Below are 19,881 nucleotides of genomic sequence, written 5' to 3'. Positions count from 1 at the left end.
TAAAATTTGTATGGAGACACAAAAGACCCCAAATAGCCAAAGCAGTCTTGAGGGAAAAAAACGGAGCTGGAGGAATCAGGCTCCCTGACTTCAGACTATACTACAAAGCTACAGTAATCAAGACAATACGGTACTGGCACAAAAACAGAAACATAGATCAATGGAACAAGATAGAAAGCCCAGAGATAAACCCACGCACCTATGGTCAACTAATCTATGACAAAGGAGGCAAAGATATACAATGGAGAAAAGACAGTCTCTTCAATAAGTGGTGCTGGGAAAACTGGACAGCTACATGTAAAAGAATGAAATTAGAGTACTCCCTAACACCATACACAAAAATAAACTCAAAATGGATTCGAGACCTAAATGTAAGACTGGACACTATAAAACTCTTAGAGGAAAACATAGGAAGAACACTCTTTGACATAAATCACAGCAAGATCTTTTTTGATCCACCTCCTAGAGTAATGGAAATAAAAACAAAAATAAACAAATGGGACCTAATGAAACTTCAAAGCTTTTGCACAGCAAAGGAAACCATAAACAAGACGAAAAGACAACCCTCAGAATGGGAGAAAATATTTGCCAACGAATCAACGGACAAAGGATTAATCTCCAAAATGTATAAACAGCTCATTCAGCTCAATATTAAAGAAACAAACACCCCAATCCAAAAATGGGCAGAAGACCTAAATAGACATTTCTCCAAAGAAGACATACAGACGGCCACGAAGCACAAGAAAAGATGCTCAACATCACTAATTATTAGAGAAATGCAAATCAAAACTACAATGAGGTATCATCTCACACCAGTTAGAATGGGCATCATCAGAAAATCTACAAACAACAAATGCTGGAGAGGGTGTGGAGAAAAGGGAGCCCTCTTGCACTGTTGGTGGGAATGTAAATTGATACAGCCACTATGGAGAACAATATGGATGTTCCTTAAAAAACTAAAAATAGAATTACCATATGACCCAGCAATCCCACTACTGGGCATATACCCAGAGAAAACCGTAATTCAAAAAGACACATGCACCCGAATGTTCATTGCAGCACTATTTACAATAGCCAGGTCATGGAAGCAACCTAAATGCCCATCGACAGATGAATGGATAAAGAAGTTGTGGTACATATATACAATGGAATATTACTCAGCCATAAAAAGGAACGAAATTGAGTCATTTGTTGAGACGTGGATGGATCTAGAGACTGTCATACAGAGTGAAGTAAGTCAGAAAGAGAAAAACAAATATCGTATATTAACGCATGTATGTGGAACCTAGAAAAATGGTACAGATGAGCCGGCTTGCAGGGCAGAAGTTGAGACACAGATGTAGAGAACAGACATATGGACACCAAGGGGGGAAAACTGCGGTGGGGTGGGGATGGTGGTGTGCTGAATTGGGCGATTGGGATTGACATGTATACACTGATGTGTATAAAATTGACGACTAATAAGAACCTGCAGTATAAACAAACAAACAAAACAACTAATACTAAACTTTCATTGGGTTATTTGTATGGAAATATGTTAATATAAATGTTTCAGACATTACATGAAATTTCTAAAAATCTTATATGTTCTGGTATAATGTTATAAGTCATAATCCTAGTTATTACTTTAAAATGTATATCTCAGAAATAACTAATTTTCTTGTCAACTGCATTATTATGAACTTTCATCAAAAAAAAAAATTTTTTTTTGATGAAAAAATTTCTCTGTCACGCAACTGCCTATTTGAACATCATACTGTAAAGCAAATATCCTAAACTTTGTTTCTAAAAATATAAGTCTCAACGTATTTTACAGTATTTATGATATTCTATAGTGTGAGTTATCTGCTTTGTTTCCCCTACTAGGTTAAAGTGGCCATTAACAAAGGGGGACTTCTCTTTGATCCCCTGAACTGTACTCTGTACACAGTAGGTGCTCAAATAATTCAAATTGTCGAATTCGGACACAAGATCTACACGCTTACTCTTTATAGTGTCAGAAATTAAAGTTATTTTAAGCCTCTAGTTGTTTCAAGTTGTTTGTATTAAGTAGAAGTTAAGAAATTAAAGCCATGGAGTTCTTGCTAATAAGAGGATGCTTATTCTGTAAGATAGCTATTTGCTTGTGGAGTCAGATATCAAGGCTGCTTGCTCCTATCACTAGGAGGTAAAGTTTGATTTATTTATAAGATACCATTGTCAGTAGGAACAGTAGGCATATTATTGCTAACTTTTCCTATACTAACCTCACATTGGATCTCAGCTTTACTGTGGGAATTCTTCCAGCATTCTGTTTGCTGAAGCTTTGTGGGCAACCAAGAAATCAAACACCAACTGCTGCTACAGCCTCCCCTGCCTACTTCATCCAGGTGGGGCTCTTACTGCCCTCTCTTATGGAGGCATGTTTCCATGTTAGCCCCCCTACCCAGCCAGGGGACTAGTTCCTTATTCATCTTGCTGATCGTGGTGTCTCCACACATATGTAGGAGGTGCTCAATAAATGTTTGGTCGTTGATGACTGATCGAATAAATTCCTTAATAAATTCCTTTCTAGAATCTTATTTATTTTTTGTAAAATCAGTCCACTTTTGTAAAGAACTGATGCTTATCTTTAAAATAGGTTTCTAAAAAAAAAAATAGGTTTCTTCTTTCTCTTTTAAAGGAAGCAAGTTTGGTTTTTTTTCTTTTGTAAAAAATTTTTTTATTGAAGTATAGTTGATTTACAATATTGTGTTAGTTTCAGGTGTACAGCAAAGTGATTCAGTTATGTATTTATATTTTTTCAGGTGATTTTCCATTATAGGTTATTACAAGATATTGAATATTGTTTCCTGGGTTATACAGTAAATCCTTGTTCCTTATCTATTTTATGTAACATAGCTTGCATCTGTTAATCCCGTACTCCTAATTTATCCCTCCCCCCAACAACTCCCCACTTTGTAATGCTTCTCTTCACAGTCACACTGTAGACAATTCCCTCTCAGAGGAGAGGCTGCAGTCGAAGTTGCTGGGTACCACCACAAGCTGACGGAGTTCCAGCGGACTGAATAGATTCCATGAACCCACCCCAGAGAGAGAAGTCACCTCTCTGTAGTGTTGATCTGTAGAAAAAAGATGAAATGCTGGAAGCAAGAGAGTGCAATGTAGCATTGCTTATGTGGGATGATTACTCCACTGGGCAAATATTATACATTTCTGTTGTCCTGCCATACTTGCTGGAGTCTAAATTCACTCTCACCTTGTTGGAGTTGCTGTAGGTGTGTATAGAGGGCAAAGTCCCTTTTGCTTGAAGCCAGATAGATGCAGGAACAAATCAGATGTTGGATGCTGCAGTTGACAGAATTCCAAGAGGTGAACAATGGGGTTATTGGGTCGAATTGTATTTCATGATGAGAGTTTTATTTGGCTTTTGAGAGTCAGGAGAATTTGTATGTGTTCTTTGGGCTTTGGTCTCTTGTTTTCTTGTCTGTCGTGCTCTGCCACACTGGCAGTTTATTGCCTTCAACTCTGATTTTAAAGGTCTCCATTCCAATAACTGAAGGCCTGGGCATGATTGCCATGTTGACGGATGATGCCACAGTTGCCACCTGGAATAATGAAGGACTGCCCAGTGACAGAATGTCCACCGAGAACGCTGCTATCCTAACACACTGCGAGCGCTGGCCCCTGCTGATAGATCCCCAGCAGCAGGGAATTAAGTGGATCAAGAATAAGTATGGAACTGACCTGAAAATCACACAAGTGGGCCGGAAAGGGTATGTGAAACCTGAAGGGTTGACTTTCTGTTGAGCTGCCGGAAATGGGTCTGACTTTTACCAAGTCCTGGCATTTCTTAGACCTCTCCACCACTTTGAAATGTGATAGTTTGGTACGACTTGTTTATCTGCCTGCTCACGTTTCCCATAAAGTATCTCTGTTGAAAGGGCATTTACGTTGGGTGGCATCCACTTACCTGAAGAAGAAATTAGTTGGAAGGTTAGAACAAACACTGCATGTGAGAGGAAAAATTTCCTAAGGCCAATAATGGAAATACGATGTATTATAATCCTTCTTTAGGACTTTGGCGTATGGTAACCCAAGAATTGTCAGCTGCACCTATAGGTTTAATGATGGTTCCAGTTATATTACTAAATATGTACTTCGCCTACAGTGGGGTTTTAACATGGCTCAATTCCCAACAGAATGCCTGAAGATAATTTTTTAGTCAAGCTTTACATGTCACTTTTGAGAACTGAATCTACTCTGAGATTTTCTGTCCCTCGGTCCGCATGACAGTGTTTTCTGATAAGTAGAAAGCTCTCTGGTATGTAGTTGGTCTTCAGTTAATGCTGAATAGATAATTTTAGTCATACTGATACGTCACTTCACTCCTCCATCATCTTTTGACATGTAAAATGGAATAAGGAATGTCTGCAATCGTGCAGATAAATGGTCTCTTTGCTTATCTGAATACTTGGAGAAAATTATTTTTGAATAGGAGAGACTGTTTTTGGAGAGTGGGAATGAAATAAAATGATAGTTCACCACTTTACATGACTGAATCTAAATGTTTAAAAAATGAAAATTTGATAAAGCCACAAGGCATTTAATATAATTTTTAATTTTTTTATCCAAAGAGGACCTATTGAGTAAATTTAAATTTATAATGTTTGGGTAGGTTACATTTATTTCAACCATGATTACTATCAAAAGTCGGTAATTTTCACATGGACTCATTAGTTCACACTACTGAATTTCACTTGGAAAAATGTAACTGAAATTTATCTCAAAATTTAATCTTTAATTTCCATGTATTCTAGTTGAAGAAAATACTACTTTATAAAATATTTAGTTTTCTCTAAGTTAGTTTGCTCCGTCTAAAGTATTTACATTAAATGAAATATAGTTGAGTATAAATAATTTTGAACACTTTCCTGGTGCTTATTTACATTTTTTCTTGATTCTGACTGAACTTTAAGGTTTTTGAATGACATTGAAACCGCTTTGGCCTTTGGAGATGTCATCTTACTTGAAAACCTTGAGGAAACGATAGATCCAGTCCTTGATCCATTGCTTGGCAGGAACACAATTAAAAAAGGAAAGTAAGTATTATTGAATTTTTAACATACATTTTGTGCTACATATGAGTTTGATCATCAGCTTCTATTTCTTGGCCTCATAATCAAGTGTAATCTATGGGAATACTCTTGGTGATATTTCTGAGTTTCCATCCCAAGGCTTCTGCATTCCAAGACCAAAGCAACCTTGACGTGATCCAGATGTTCAGACTATTTGTTTGGTGGATTTAGATTCATGTTACCCAATTCCTGATTTATAGACTCCAAAAATGCATTGTCACAAATCTGAGAGTAGTTCCTCCTTTATTAGTTGTTCCTTTATTAGCTCCTTTATTAGTTGAATATTTTTCTACCTTCAGTACTTCGCAAAACACCTTTAGTATGTTTGCCTTAACTGCATATTGCTTGTATCCTTATTTACTTATTATTTTTAAAAAACTATTTTAAATCCACTCTATTTTTTTTTTAACTCAGCCTTACCCAAGTAAGCCTTACTCAAGTCATAGCATCTATGAAATCATGGGTTTACTGTGCTGGTTCTATTTTTCCCTATACATTCAAAATATATATAACCATTAGGAAGAAAAGAGTTCATTAGTGGACCCATAAGATCATCCGCATACCGGCAGTGGCGGACGGGGCACACCCTTGGTGAACTCTACGTGATGTTACAAATGCTGCCATTCCCCCGGACACTGGCTCTCCAGGACATTCTCCCAGGGGCAGCGAAGCTGTTTCCAAGGAGGCATCACACACTTTCTATAAATGTATAAAAGTTCAGATGCAGCACTTATGTCTCTGAGCCTGTGTGGGCTCAGGGGAGATTGTGGCATTCCCACAGCTCTCTGTGCCTCTTCACTCAAGAAATCAACATTGACTAGGCTTATTTCACTGGATTTCCTTCTCTTTTTTTTTTTTTTTTCTTCTTCACAAAGGTGTAATTCAGAACTTCCCCAACACCCTTCTTCTTTGATATCCACTCTCTGCCTCAAAGGTGTCTTGTCTCTCTTTTCATCACTAGATTATTCCTGTCAATTTTACGTGGAAATAGACCTACTTAAGGGTGACTAACTTCTATTTTGTAAAAAGTCTCTGATTAGTATTTATTTTACAACTCACCAACTAAATCCATTTACAGTGAGTGACAACTTATAATTGTTTAATAAACCAAAATTTACCCAGACACGCATTTAGAACAATCTAATAAGGCACTTGACAAACTGCAGCTCTAACATAAATATAATTGTAGCTGTGTGTGATGTGTTAAAAATACAGTGTAAAATCTTGAATGTCACTAAAGTGAAATCCTTGTTATTAAGGTTCTGACTCTTTTATGAAGACTTAGAAGTTTTGTCAGTGAAATAATATTCTCTTAGCTTTAACTTGGACCTTCAATAACACAATTTAGGTGTAAGAAATTTGGTCTCTCTCTCTCTCTGTATATATGTGTATATATATATATATCTTTTTTTTTTTGATAATCTGAAATTTCCAGAGACAAAGTTCAGTCCTGATTTTTTTCTCAGTGTGGATATAGTTAAGTATAAGTGAGAATCCCAGAGGGTTTTTTTTTATTTCAGAAACAAATTATTTTACATAAAGCATCAAATTCTTTATCACAGAATATCAAAGCAGAACAATTTATTCCAAATTAATAATATTTCCTGAATAAGTACTCTCTATTAGGCTTTATAGAATTGATCATATCACTGTAGCTTTTTTTTAAAAGGTCAAGAGAATTTTAAATGATATATAAGAATATAATAAATGGTGTTTATTGCATGCAGTTGTTACCGTAACAGTTTTAGCTCCTAAACTCTTATGTGTGGAAACAACCACTTTTATGAAGGTAAATTTAGATGTTTATCTCCAGTTTTTTTTAGATGTTTTTAGAGTTTCTTTATTCAGAGAATCTGAGTCATTGCATATTCTGTTAGTCACTGAATAAACCTTCTCTGAGCACTGCTAGATGCCAGGCACTGTACTGGGGGCTGGAGATTCAAAGCATGATAAGGTACAGACCCTGCCCTTAAGGAAGCTACATTTCCTTAGGGGAAAGTCAGACCTACAAACAGTAAAAGTAATACTTGCCATTGGTGTGGTGATAGAAGTATGCATGATAGGGAGTCATCAGCTCCATAGTGGAGACCTGGGAAGGCTTTGTGGAAAAAATTGCATTTGATTACATTTACATTTAATGTGAGTTGAAAGGTGAGTGGGCATTTGTCAGACAGAAAAATGGGAGAAGAGAATTCTGGAACGAGAGAGCTAATACCAAATAGCAAAACACACAAAACAGCCCAACAGCTTTGGGGAACTGCAGTTAAGATTCAAATATGTAGACAGTCCCATTTTGGGGGTGGGAAAGGGAGGTGTATGGACTGAGAGAGATGAGACTGGACTATCAGGACCCAGAATGTTGACATCCTTGTGTACCCACAGATGACCATAGGTTGGCCTTGGGTGATAATGCTTTTTCCCCAAAGACATTAAAGGGGTCCGTTCCTATCAGTAACACTAGTTGACAACAGCAGTGGTTTTTGACCAAAGGACCTTGCCTTCCTGGAGTAACACATCTGGAGTTTCCATATTTTCACTTGAGAATCATGAGCATGAGTCAGTGGGGAAGCTAGTGAAGACTCTTAAGCATCCTAGGAGTAATGAGATCAGATTTATGTTTTTGAAAGGACACTGTTGGCAGTGTGGAGTATTGATTGAAGGCACGTGGACCTAGAGCCGGGGTCCGTCCAATTAGCAAACAATTGCAATAGTCCAGTTGAGACATGATACGAGCCTAAACTAAGCCAGCGACAGTAGAGGTGGAGAGGAGAGGGCAAACCAAAGAATTCTCAAGGAGTTGATATCATCAGTTCATGGTCAATAATGGGATTTTGTTAGTAGGGAAAAGGAAAGTTCAAGGGTGATTTCCGGTCTTCTGCCAGGTTAAATGATGGTATGGCTTATGGAGAGATGTGATATAGGAATAGGAATAAGTGCAGGGAAAGAGGTAACTATTTCACTTATTAGACATTCAAAGATTGAGGTGCTACTTTAACACTCATTCTCAAAAAAGAAGTCTAAGAAGCCATGGAATATGTGAGTATGGAGCTTAAAATCTTGGCTGAGCATGTAGATTGGGGAACATCTACATAGAGAGATGGTTAAGCATCATAGAAGATGTGATTATCTATGGAGATGCTATATAGTCAGAAGAGGGAACATTCACTTCCCAGATGAGAAAAATGGGGCCTGAAAGAGCTTAGTCAATGTCTTCTTGGATGCTCAAGACTATATGAAATTTAATGCATGGAAACCTAGTTTCTTAACCAGATTTTCCAAATACATAGGCACTACCATCTTTCCGTAGAATTCCTATGAATTCTCCTTTGCCAGTCTAACTCTTCCTACTCTTACATTCTATTTTTCCCCTAAACTCTGTTTATTTTCTCATCTATGTTTTGTTTTCATATCTGTACCTTACAGTGTAGTTTAGGCCATTCATTTCTTCATGCTGACTGTAGTGATCCCTTTACATCCTTTCTCTTCTTACTTCTCTCCAACCCAGAGTGTGGTTAAAATAATTTTTTTTAATATTGCTTCTTTCATCACTCCCATTAAGAATTCTATTGTCAATTACTTTGAATTGAATTAAAGCTTTTCTATGAAACCTGCAAAATGCCTTACCTGTTTGATACTGAGTTTCCTTTTACCAACCTCATTTTTCATTACTTCACACAGATAATCCCCCTTTCTATAATGTGCTATTTTATTTACCTTTTCTATCAATGCAAATCCCAAATTCACTTCATTTGGAATTTAACTGCTATTCAGTCAATTAAATGGGAATTTAACTTTTCTGCATTTAATGCTTCCCATACATACTACGTGCTATACTGTGTGACTGTCATTTTGCCTTTATATGTCATTCTTAAAATATGCTTAAATTCCCTTATATATCCTTATTAGATTACAAGTTCTCTATCGATAAGAATCATACTATATGCCTTTAAAAATATGGTTAACTAAAATAAAAACAAAACAGTAAAAACATAGACTTTTATTTCTGGCACTATGGCAGATTAGATATGTGAATACTGAAAAACAGCTAAATGTGTTAGTTACGTTATTAAAAACACTTTTTGAAATGTATCACTCAGTTGACCAAAAAAAAAAAAAAAAGTGTGACCAAAAAGCAGGAAGTAGAAAGATAAGGAACACCAAAGCTGGTTTTTTCCTGAGGGTACCTGCTAAAACCTGATAATCTTGGGTTTCTGTTTTGATGGATGTACAGAGCTTGGACCAAGTCTAGGGCCTATTCAGGGTGTGGAGTCTGCTAAGAGATTCGTGCTTAATGCTAGAGCCTCAAGGGGCCATACCTTCTATTTAAGGGTAAATTTGTTAAAAGTTAAACAAAAACCAGCACTGCAGAAAGGAAACTTTCTCTACTTTGGTGCTGGGAAGAGATGGAAAAGTATCCCCAGAGAATTCCTCACCACATCCATCTTTCTTATGAATGTTTAAGACAAATTTTTATTACTTGCGTGCCCTAAAATACCTCAAACCATTAACTTATTTTAAAGTGGCCTTGGGTTGGTCACACCCCAGTGCACTTGGCAGAAGCAAACAAAGACCCTCTTTGGAATAATGTCCGTAAATCCAGACTTTAGAGGATTGTGAAAGATCTAATTCAAAGGTACATGAGTTCACAGGCAAAAATCACAGAACACATGAGGAAATAAGGCACCATGAGCAAGAGCCAATAGAAACATCAAATAATAGAATCCTTATCTCATTGCTGCTTTGTTTTATATTTTATTGTTAATAAGGATATGTTAATTAGCCTTCCATGAATGCCTGTTGTTAACTTTTGCTAATATTGTCCATTAAGTTTCTCATCACTTTCTTTAATGACTCAATTTTTAAATTTCCACTCATTGTACTCTTTCTTATTTTTTAACATGATTTTTAATTCATTGTTTCTTTTTTTATTTAATTTTTATTTTATATTGGAGTATAGTTGATTTACAACATTGTGTTAGCTTCAGGTATACAGCAAAGTGAATCAGTTGTGTATATATATATATATATATATATATATATATATATATATATATATATTCTTTTTCAGATTCTCTTCCTATATAGGCTCTTACAGAGTACTGAGTAGGGTTCCTTGTGCTATACAGTAGGACCTTGTTGTTTATCTATTTTATATACAGTAGTGTGTATATGTTAATCCCAACCTCCTAATATATCCCTTCCACCCTTAAAGAAACATTGTTTCTTTAAGCATGCGTCTTTCCATCATTTCCATAGGGAAGAAAAGTAAATACAATGGGAAGGGAAAGAAAGGGAACGAAAGTAAATACAGTGCTCAGCCCATTGTCTTGGTTGCTACATGTGCATTTTCAAGAGAGACTTTTAGGACTATGAGGTGGGGTTTATGCACTGTGTGTTGTTGTTAGAAACTAGCATTGGGGTTCAAGTAGTAAGATGGAACTTGGGTCACGTCTTAGTTTGCTGCACTCTAGTTTGGTGATTGGGGGTAAGTTGGTTAACCTGTTTTTCTGTTTATGTCTTGTCATCTAGTGAGGAAAAAAATACGAAAAGCATAGCACATACAGATATTCAATATGTATTGTTGCCCTTGAATCTTTAACGAGTGATGGGTATAGTGTGTGGGTGATTGGGAGCATGGACCAGATGTTCAGCCAGACCTACTGAAGTAAGACCTTGTCTTTCGGACATGGGAAGCGTGGATGAACCATGAGTGGAGTCACAAAGCATATCAGCAAAAAGGAGGGGTGGGGAGGGGAGGAGTCCATCATATCTTTTGATGTTTTAAGTTGCCACCTAAAAGCAGCAGAGGGTTTTGGTTATTTAAATTTTATTACTTAATACTGATACATATAAAATATATAATATATAAAAGTTATAAATCATAATAATAATTTAGACAGGTATCTACCATTCAAATTATGAACTGAAAGAGGACCAGTATTCTTTAATCTACCTTTGTGCTCCTCTCCTTTCCCATTCTGCCTCATCTCCAAAAATAGTCAGTATTTTAAATTTCATCATCACTTCATTACTTTATTTAAGATAGTTTTATCATATATATGCATTTTCCAAAACAATATACTGCTTATTTTTGTCTGATTTGGGACTTTATAAAAATCCATCATAGCTTATATAGTTAAAAGGGACTTGAATTTTTTTACTCAGAATTATGCTTCTAAGACTTAGCTATATTCTTGTTTTTTAGCTCTAATTCTATTCATTTAACTCTAATCTCATTTTTGTCACTGTTATATTCAGTGGTGTGGCTCTTTCTCACTTTATTGAATATTTTTATTGAAGGACATTTAGGTAATTTTCTGATTTTTTTGCTATTACAAAACATGCTGCTGTGAATATTAGCATACTGAATACGCATATACGTATCTAAAGGTGCACACAGCAAGGGGTTCTTCAGCGTTTATATTCTGGAGTAGAATAGTTGGGTTGTAGAGAGTGCGCACAATAAGCTGTAAAAGAAAATGCCAAATTGCTTTCCAAAGTTGTACACTTTTACATGCTCACCAGTAGTATTTAAGGGTTGTGAAGTCTTCCAGAGAACTGAGTTAGGAACTTTCATTCTTCTGCTGTTTTTTTTTAATAACATGAAAGATTTGTATATTAGCTACCTCTTCCTATGAGGAACTATTCCTACCACCCTGGTTTTTTTCCCCACCTCTTTTTTTGAATGGAAAAGATGAGGACACTCAAAATTTTAAGAACAGTTTTATTCATAAAAGCTTTAAAAGTACTTTGGAATAAAATTTGGTATTTTAGTGACTGTATTGTTTTTACCTCACAAGAAGTATGTTTAAGCAAAGCAAATGCTTTTTTGTTCCTTCATGTAAGTTTTAAAAGAGAGAGAGAAACTTTTTAAAAATATGTATACGTATGGCACCTATAAGGGGATCTAGAAAAAAAAAAGATTGGTAGGAATAGGAATTACCTTTCTTTTAATGCAATAAATAAAAACTGGGAGAAAACAATGGAAAACAAAATTAATAGAAACATGTTGATATGGTTTTGTTTAATAATAGAGATACCCATCGGTAAACAGGAACAGAAAACTATTGACTTTATCTTGATCCCATCCCAAACTAATGTACATGTTTGTCAGTTTTCGAATAGGTCTTTTCTGTTCTGATCTCCAACAATGAACATTTTACTTGATTTTGTTTCCATCCCCTTCTATCTTTACATTTCTATGTTACTCTTTGAGATTCCCTGTGGAGTTACAAATATGTTTCCCTTTGTATTGTAAAGATAAAATAGCATTGAAAACAAGCAAAAGGAGGAGGAAACAACCCGCAGGGATTGCAAAGCTGTTGCATTTACCCAGAATGTCTGTACTGTATCATCTTCCCCAAGGGCATGTGGAATAACACTTTCATACTCCTGAGAGAAAGCCACATCCCTCAGAAAGTTTTTGGCTATTTATAGTGTTTTTGTTTATTTTAGTTCTCTTTGCTCTGGGGGCCTTTAAAAAAAAAAAACAGTATTAGTCTATTCTTCCTAATAATGAATGTCTGAGAAGATGCTTGTGATATATACAGCATAGTCCAAAAGTTGAAGTTCATTAATAATTGGAATGTTGTGGAGTATGAAGTAATGAATACTAATTACTCCTTTCATGTCTGACAGCTCCCTGTGGACCAATACATCAGCCCAGACTTCAATTTGGCTGTAGTAATGGTTTCATCAATAGCACATTAAATCTGTGTTTGAGAAGACATACAGTTGAACCTGACCCACACAGTAGATACCCCATCATAAAATGACCACAGGCTGACAACAGCTGGGTAATTACAAATAATTAAATCCACCGAACTCCAGATAATCCTAATCTTAAGTAAAATATATCATATGGTGTCAATCGACAGAAAACATATCTGGGAAGATTTATCAACACATACTTTTTCCAAAGCAAATTTACTGGCTTACATATTAAAGAAGCTGCTGATCTGTAAAGCATCTTCCTAAAATTCTCTCTCTTTAATCTTTCTAATCTCCCCAAATATTAATTGAAGTACTTTTTGAACTTTAATTTTAGCTGGAGTAACCTTACTGCAAGATGTATTTCAGCTTGTTCCTGAGCATATAAATGTTTCTTAAAGACAATTTATACTTCATTCTATATTTAATTTTATATGGTTATTCTTTTAGTAATAGTCTTTAAGTAGCATTCCCTAGAAAGAAACTTAAAACTAATAGAAATATTAGCTAGATGATAGAAATTTCTATTTTTATAGAAATAATAAAATGAGACAGCATTTTACAGATAGTATTTATTTTATAATGACTAAGTTTCCTGAAGGTTGTGCTAAAATTAATAAGAACTGTTTTAGTAAGCAAGTTTCCAGTTTACGTATGATTATGTCGCTGCTCTTGGAGTTGCTGCCATGCGATTGTTCTGTAGTTGATTATGGATCTCTTTGAATGAGTTCCTGGGTGAAATTTAAGATAGAACCATGTTAAATTAAACCCCACACTGAATAGAACGTGCTCTCTTGAGCTGGAAGCTTATGGTTTTTCAATAAACTCTGGAGTGATGTAGTTCTCTCATTATGTCCCTAGGGGTAAGTATATTTTTGTTTTCAAGTCAATTCATGCCCTCATCTGGTAGAATTCGGCATTCTAGTCTCTCCCAATTTCTAAAGTTGAAAAAACAAAGTTTAATTGCAGAAAAAACCTCCAGCAACCTTGCTATCCCTAAATTCAATCTAAAAAATTTTAGGTGTAATATTCAGGGTCTACAGGTAGTACATCTTCTCATTCATCTTGCTAACATTGTTTGACTTTATCTGAAAGAAAATACCAAACAGGGCCACAGATTCAGAACCTTTAGATTCTTTTCTTTAAAAAAGCAATTTTCTAAAAAAAAGAACAATACAAATGGAACCAGAATTTCTTTATTTTTCATGCTACGTTATAATGTTTAAATAATGATATATTGAAGTACCTTTATAAATATATATAACATGTATGTTTTATACATATAGGCTATATACATATATCAAAGGGGAAATAATCTATGATTTTTTCGCTTTTTTTTTTTTTCTGTTCAGTGGTATCTGGACTCTTGCGACTTTAATCTTTTTTTAAAAAATTCTAATCGAAGTTTGCTTTTATCTTAGAAGGACGTGTTGGTTATATTAACTGCATGAAGCAGTGAGACAACTCATTTCAATTCAGGACTTTCTTTCCTTCCTTTCCTTGAACGTCTGGCCAGCTGTGCAGCTTTGAGCCGAATCCTTTCTTCCCGAGCCGGGTTTGACCACCTCGCTCCGGCCTTCCTGCCGAGGTTGCTAAGTAACCCCTCCCGGCTGCCCGCGCGGCACCTGACCCTTCAGCTGTGCGCGCAGCCAGGGCTATTGCAGCTCACACGTCTAATCTAGAAGCTTTTCATTTGAAACAGCGGGACATGCAGTAAGGCTTTTAGATGTCTATTGAGAAGGTTTTTTGCTTCTCCTGAGTGTGTTTTTTTTCCCCAACTCCTGGAACTATTTTATTTACTTATCTCAAAACCCACCTGCTATCTCTTCACCTTGACAAAGCAGCTCCAGTGAGGCCTGGAGAATGGACTTCCTCCTATTTAGAGAATGTGTTAGCTCTCTGAATCATCCATCCTAGAGGGACAACCTTCAGTATAATAATACAATATTTTCAGAAATTTCTCACCAAACTGTGTTGTAAGAAAGGTTTTGCAAATGTTTTTTAAAAATAGCATTTTACTGCAGCCATTCCTAGTAAAGACTTGGATCTGCCCCAGAAGCAAGTCCTTATTCTAAATTGAATATTGCTGCTTTTCCATGTCTGGTTTTACATGGCAATAAAAAATAATGGTGGTTTTGTTCACGTAGTCAGAATATCTGATCATTAAAGACATTCATGTAGGTTTTTATGATCCAAGACTGAGGGCATTTTCAACAGTAGCTACACTAAATCTTGAGAACAGTGCCAACAGAAGTGAAAGACATTTCCTTAGTTTCTAGACATATTTCTCAGAAATAAGAAATGCAGATTGTAATCTCAGACTTCAGACTCTCATCTTGGTTATTTTGAGATGATGCTGCATCTCTCAACTCACAGAGATTCTGGTTTTCAGGTAAATCTGAGAATTGGGAGAGATGTTCCCCCATGTCTATCATAGAAATGCTGTGAACATTAGCCAAGAAATTATTTTCAAGTATTTTAAATGTAATTGCATATCCATCCTCCAAAATAGTAATGACCTTCCATGACTTGAAGAAATTACAGATCTTTTCATCCCCATGATAACTTTTGGCTGGATTGTGAATAATCTTTGAAAGAATTTTGAAATTCCCAAGTACCTGATTTTTATGCCAACCTGACACATGGAAAACTAAATTTATAGTCAATTTATAGATGATAGTCTTTATTATACAATAACTCATTCAACATTACAATAATTCACTGAGCATTTTGGCATACTTCAGTATTTTCTTTTCCTGAAAGCCAGAAGTTAGAAAACTTCTGTAAGTAAAGTTTTTTACTTTTAAAATTTTATAAATTAAATAATTCATTTTATGAAAATATCCATCAGAAATTATAGCCCTTGGGTTCAGGCTGGGCACCTCGATAAAGAGTGCTAGTCTCCTTTATAAACAAGGACAGCATGTCTAACCAAAGATCAGCAGGGCATGTCCTCTGAGCTGTGTCTTTATATTTTTTTTCTCTAGTGGTCATTGATTGTTACTGAGTCAGTCATATTCTCTCAGTACTCTCCTGTGATCAGTGGTCAGACAGGTAGACAGAGGCCAGGGTTACAAGCTGTCATCATCAAACAGAGCAAATTACCCTGCAATGGGATGCAGTGAACTTTCTACTAGGAGTCTAGAGACCCGGGTTCCAGCCCCAGCTCTGCCACTAAGCTATATGACCTTGGACAGGTCATAAACTCTTTAGGTCCATAAAAAAGAATCCATTGAATGATCTGTAGGGGCCCTTCTGGCTCTAAAATTACTAGGTGAGACAGAATGTGGACAGCTCACTCTCTGTCCTATCCAATTAAAATATGGTGTTTTTACTGGGAAAACCCATTTTATTTCAGTTGCGAGTTCATATAATCAGTCTGTCATGTCCAAACCAGCACTTCTCAGCCAGAGAGGAAAGGGGGCAGGAGGAGCTCAGTCCCTTGGAGGGATGAGTAAAAACCCTCTGGGAGCGATGCCAGCCCACATTCAGAGACCCCTGCCCCGCTTGCTTCTCACTGCGATGCAGTGTCAGGGGCCCGAGTCCTGTTCCTGGGCGGCGTGGAGCTGGAGGGTGGGTTAAGAACTACTGCTTTTACAGAATAGCTGGACGAGAGAAGAGGTCCAAGTTTCAGGTTGCCCTTCCCACCTGCTGTTGCTTCTCTTTGACTTTGAATTTCAAGCTCTCGGAGCTGCCTGCTGTGTTCTAGAAGTTACAAACTCTGGACTCCTGTCTTTCACAGAAACAACACAGTGATTGTTTGCTTTTCCCACCCCTCTGGTTAACTCCATTGTTTTTTGGATCCTTCAGGTCAAGAGAGAGCACTAGCCAGCAGTTTATTTTTCCCAGATCGGAGATTAACCAAAAATTAACCTAGCAGCAATGACAAAACCCACTGAGTCATTATGTAGTTTTTGCCTTTCATAGATCATAAACACCCCAGTTGAGGATAATTTACTATCCCTGGGAAATGTAAACCTATAAAATAATGTTTCAGAGCAAAATAGAAAACCAGTTTTATAGGCAGATATCCTTCTCTTTGCCATCAGCACAGCAAGTTCCCCGATTAACTGTCTCTTCACAGAGAAAGTCAGCTCTGTCTCTCTAGCAGATGGATTTCTGGTTCTCACACTGGAGTATATGAATGCCTCAGGGCATATGTAGGTATGCAAGGGAGGTTTAGAACCATAGAATCATCTCTCGGTCACCTTATGGAGTGTGGCTTTAACTGAGATGTTTGGTTTAATGCATATTCGATGAGTTAAAAGCTATTGTCACCTGCACCCAGAAGCAAAATTGTCAGAACCTCATGCTCCTATTGGCCAGTCCCTCACTTTTTTTTCTCGGAAACCTAGAGAGGGAGGCACGCTTAGGTGTAGTGGCTAACTGGAAAAATTGTAACTTGCTGTTACTGGGTAGTCCAGTGGGATTAGCTGCTGTTGCTTTGAGAGGAGATTATGCTGATACCACTGACTGGTGGACCCTCTAGCGTGGCGATGGGCAAGCAGCCTGTCTTGATGTGGCCCAGGAGCTGAGGATGGTTTTAAAGAGCTGTCATAAAGAAACATATATGGCAGAGACGTATGTGGCTGACAAAGCTTGAAATACTTACTCTCCGGCCATTTACAGAAAGAGTTCTCCAACTCCCCTACAGGGATTTCTCCATGAGGCCCGAACACCTCTGACTTTCAAATATGTTAGTCATCTGGGTTTTTTTTTTTTAACTTTTCATTTTACATTGGATTATAGTTGATTTACAATGTTGTGTTAGTTTCAGGTGTACAGCAAAGTGATTCAGTTATACATATACATGTATCTATGCTTTTTCAGGTTCTTTTCCCAGTTAGGTTCTTACAGAGTATTGAGCAGAGTTCCATGTGCTGTACAGTAGAATATGTTAGCCTTCTTGCTAGGGGCTTGTTTTGATTCTCAAGTACCCTCTCCATCCCCACCCACTGCACACACCTCAAATCTGAATTGACTGCGTACCGCAGTTCCTAACCCTGCCACAGTGAGCTGTCCCATTAGACAACAGTAATGAAAATACTGGACTTGATTCATTCAGTGTTCATTTAAATGTACATTTTTCAAGTGAAAAAATGTTTAAATTCTTTTTTCATCTGGGGATAGAGGTTAGTGGTTAAAAAATGAAGTTTATGAGATGTGAATCAAAACCCAGTGAAAATTCATAAGCAGATTCAATGTGAAATCACGGAAGGTCGTGATAGACCTGGCATTTCTCAGAGTCAGTACACGAGGGAGGAATGAATTCAAACCAAGATGGAGAAGTAGTCAGAAAATCACAAGACGACGTACACAGAGGTTTATTTTAAAGTATGAGTTTTGTTATTGTGGAGATGTAAATGAGTATAAACTTTGGAATGGCTTATGTGCGAGAACCCCAGGCAGTAATTACATGAAACCATCACTCTTGAAATTTCCATTAAAAGCCAATCATGGAAGTCTTGAAATCTAGGCCACTAGTAATATAGTGAATGACACTAGCAAAGAAAGGTTTTCTCAAAGCTATTTGCAAGATCGATTTTGGAAACCCTTGGAAAGGGAAGCTCCATTAATGGAAGAAATTTTGATGGTGCTGTCAATGTAGATATGGTTGAATATGTCTTCAGTCAAAAAGCAGCAGATTGACTAAGAAAAGGTGTCCTTATCAATTAAGACCATCCTGTAACACACCTCACTACGCTCAAAAGTCAAGACTGAACCTCTGAGAAACTATAATTAGCATGGTTACTTACCTTACAGATTGATAAAAGCTCAAATGTAAGTGACTGACCTTTTGTTAGATTGTTGTTCATTTTTGTTCTCTTTTGGTAAGACCATTATGGAGGTGTAATTCACATACCATACAACTTAATCATTTAAAGTGGGCAATTCAGTGGTTTTTAGCGTATTCACAGCATTGAGCAGTCATTACCACAATCAGTTTTAGAATTGAAATCCCTAGGCAACCACTAATCTGATTTCCATCTCTATTGATTTACCTATTCTGGGCATTCCATATAAGTAGAATCATACAATATGTGGACTTATAAGTGATTGACTTCTTTCACTTGTTTTCAAGGTTCATCTGTGTAGTAGCATGTATCAGTACTTCTTTCCTTTTTATGGCTGAGTAATATTCCATTGTTTGGATATAACACAATTTGTTTATGCATTCATGCGTTTACAGACAGTGGGTTGTTTCCACCTTTTGGTAATTATGAATAATGCAGCTGTGAACATTTGTGTACAAATTATGTAGGGACATACACTTCCCATTCTTTTGAGCATGTACCTAGGAGTAGAATCACTGGGTTACATGGTAGCTCTATGTTTAAGATGGTGAGAAACTGAAAACTGGTTTTCAAATTGGTTGCACCATTTTACATTTCCATCAGAAGTGTATGAGGGTTCTAATTTTTCTGTATCCTCACCAATACTTGTTCTTGTCAGTGTTTGTTTGTTTTTTTATAACCATCTAGTGAGTGTGAACTGGCACCTTACTGTGGCTTTGATTCGCATTTCCCTGATGACTAATGATGCTGAACATCTTTTCAGGTGCTTATTGGACATTTGTAGATCTTCTTTGGAGAAGTATCTATTCAGATCCTTTGCCTTTCTTTTAATTGGGAAGATCTTTGATCTTTATATGACCGGACATTGTAGGCACTTAATACATATTTATTTATTGAACTGGATAAGTAAAAGAATAAATGAATCAGTATGTAAAATGTTGTAGTCATATACCTATTATGAGAGAGTAAGTAATAATGTTAGAGGAAAGATCATGCTTGTTTTGGTAACGATTATAAGCCCCAGTGTCTAGAAGACTCTCTGACAGGCTGGCATTGTGTAGGTGTTCAGTAACTGCTTGCTGAGTGAATGAATATTTGGTTGCAATATGTTTCATGATTAAAAACAAATAACTGAAGAAATTATAAGGTAATGATTATCTTAATGAGCATGATATCAACTGGAAGATATGTGCAAAAGTGTTAACTAGCAGCCACTCCTTGGTTCACTTTTAACAATTGACCTGTAGTTCATTTATCTC

At 36.5% G+C, this 19,881-nt stretch overlaps 1 protein-coding gene across 1 annotated transcript in view; it reads left to right on the top strand.

Moving 5' to 3' along the window:
* DNAH11 (dynein axonemal heavy chain 11) overlaps positions 1-19,881 on the top strand; it is a 335,383-nt gene that overhangs the window by 267,112 nt on the left and 48,390 nt on the right. Inside the window, 2 exon segments of the mRNA XM_061198505.1 lie at positions 3,520-3,755; positions 4,959-5,081. Coding sequence (XP_061054488.1) covers positions 3,520-3,755; positions 4,959-5,081 — 359 coding nt within the window.

The sequence above is a fragment of the Eubalaena glacialis genome, chromosome 8 (genome assembly GCF_028564815.1).
Source record: "Eubalaena glacialis isolate mEubGla1 chromosome 8, mEubGla1.1.hap2.+ XY, whole genome shotgun sequence".
Classification (NCBI taxonomy): domain Eukaryota; kingdom Metazoa; phylum Chordata; class Mammalia; order Artiodactyla; family Balaenidae; genus Eubalaena; species Eubalaena glacialis.
The sequence above is the reverse complement of the archived record's forward strand: the minus strand, read 5'-3'. Positions and strand labels throughout refer to the sequence as shown.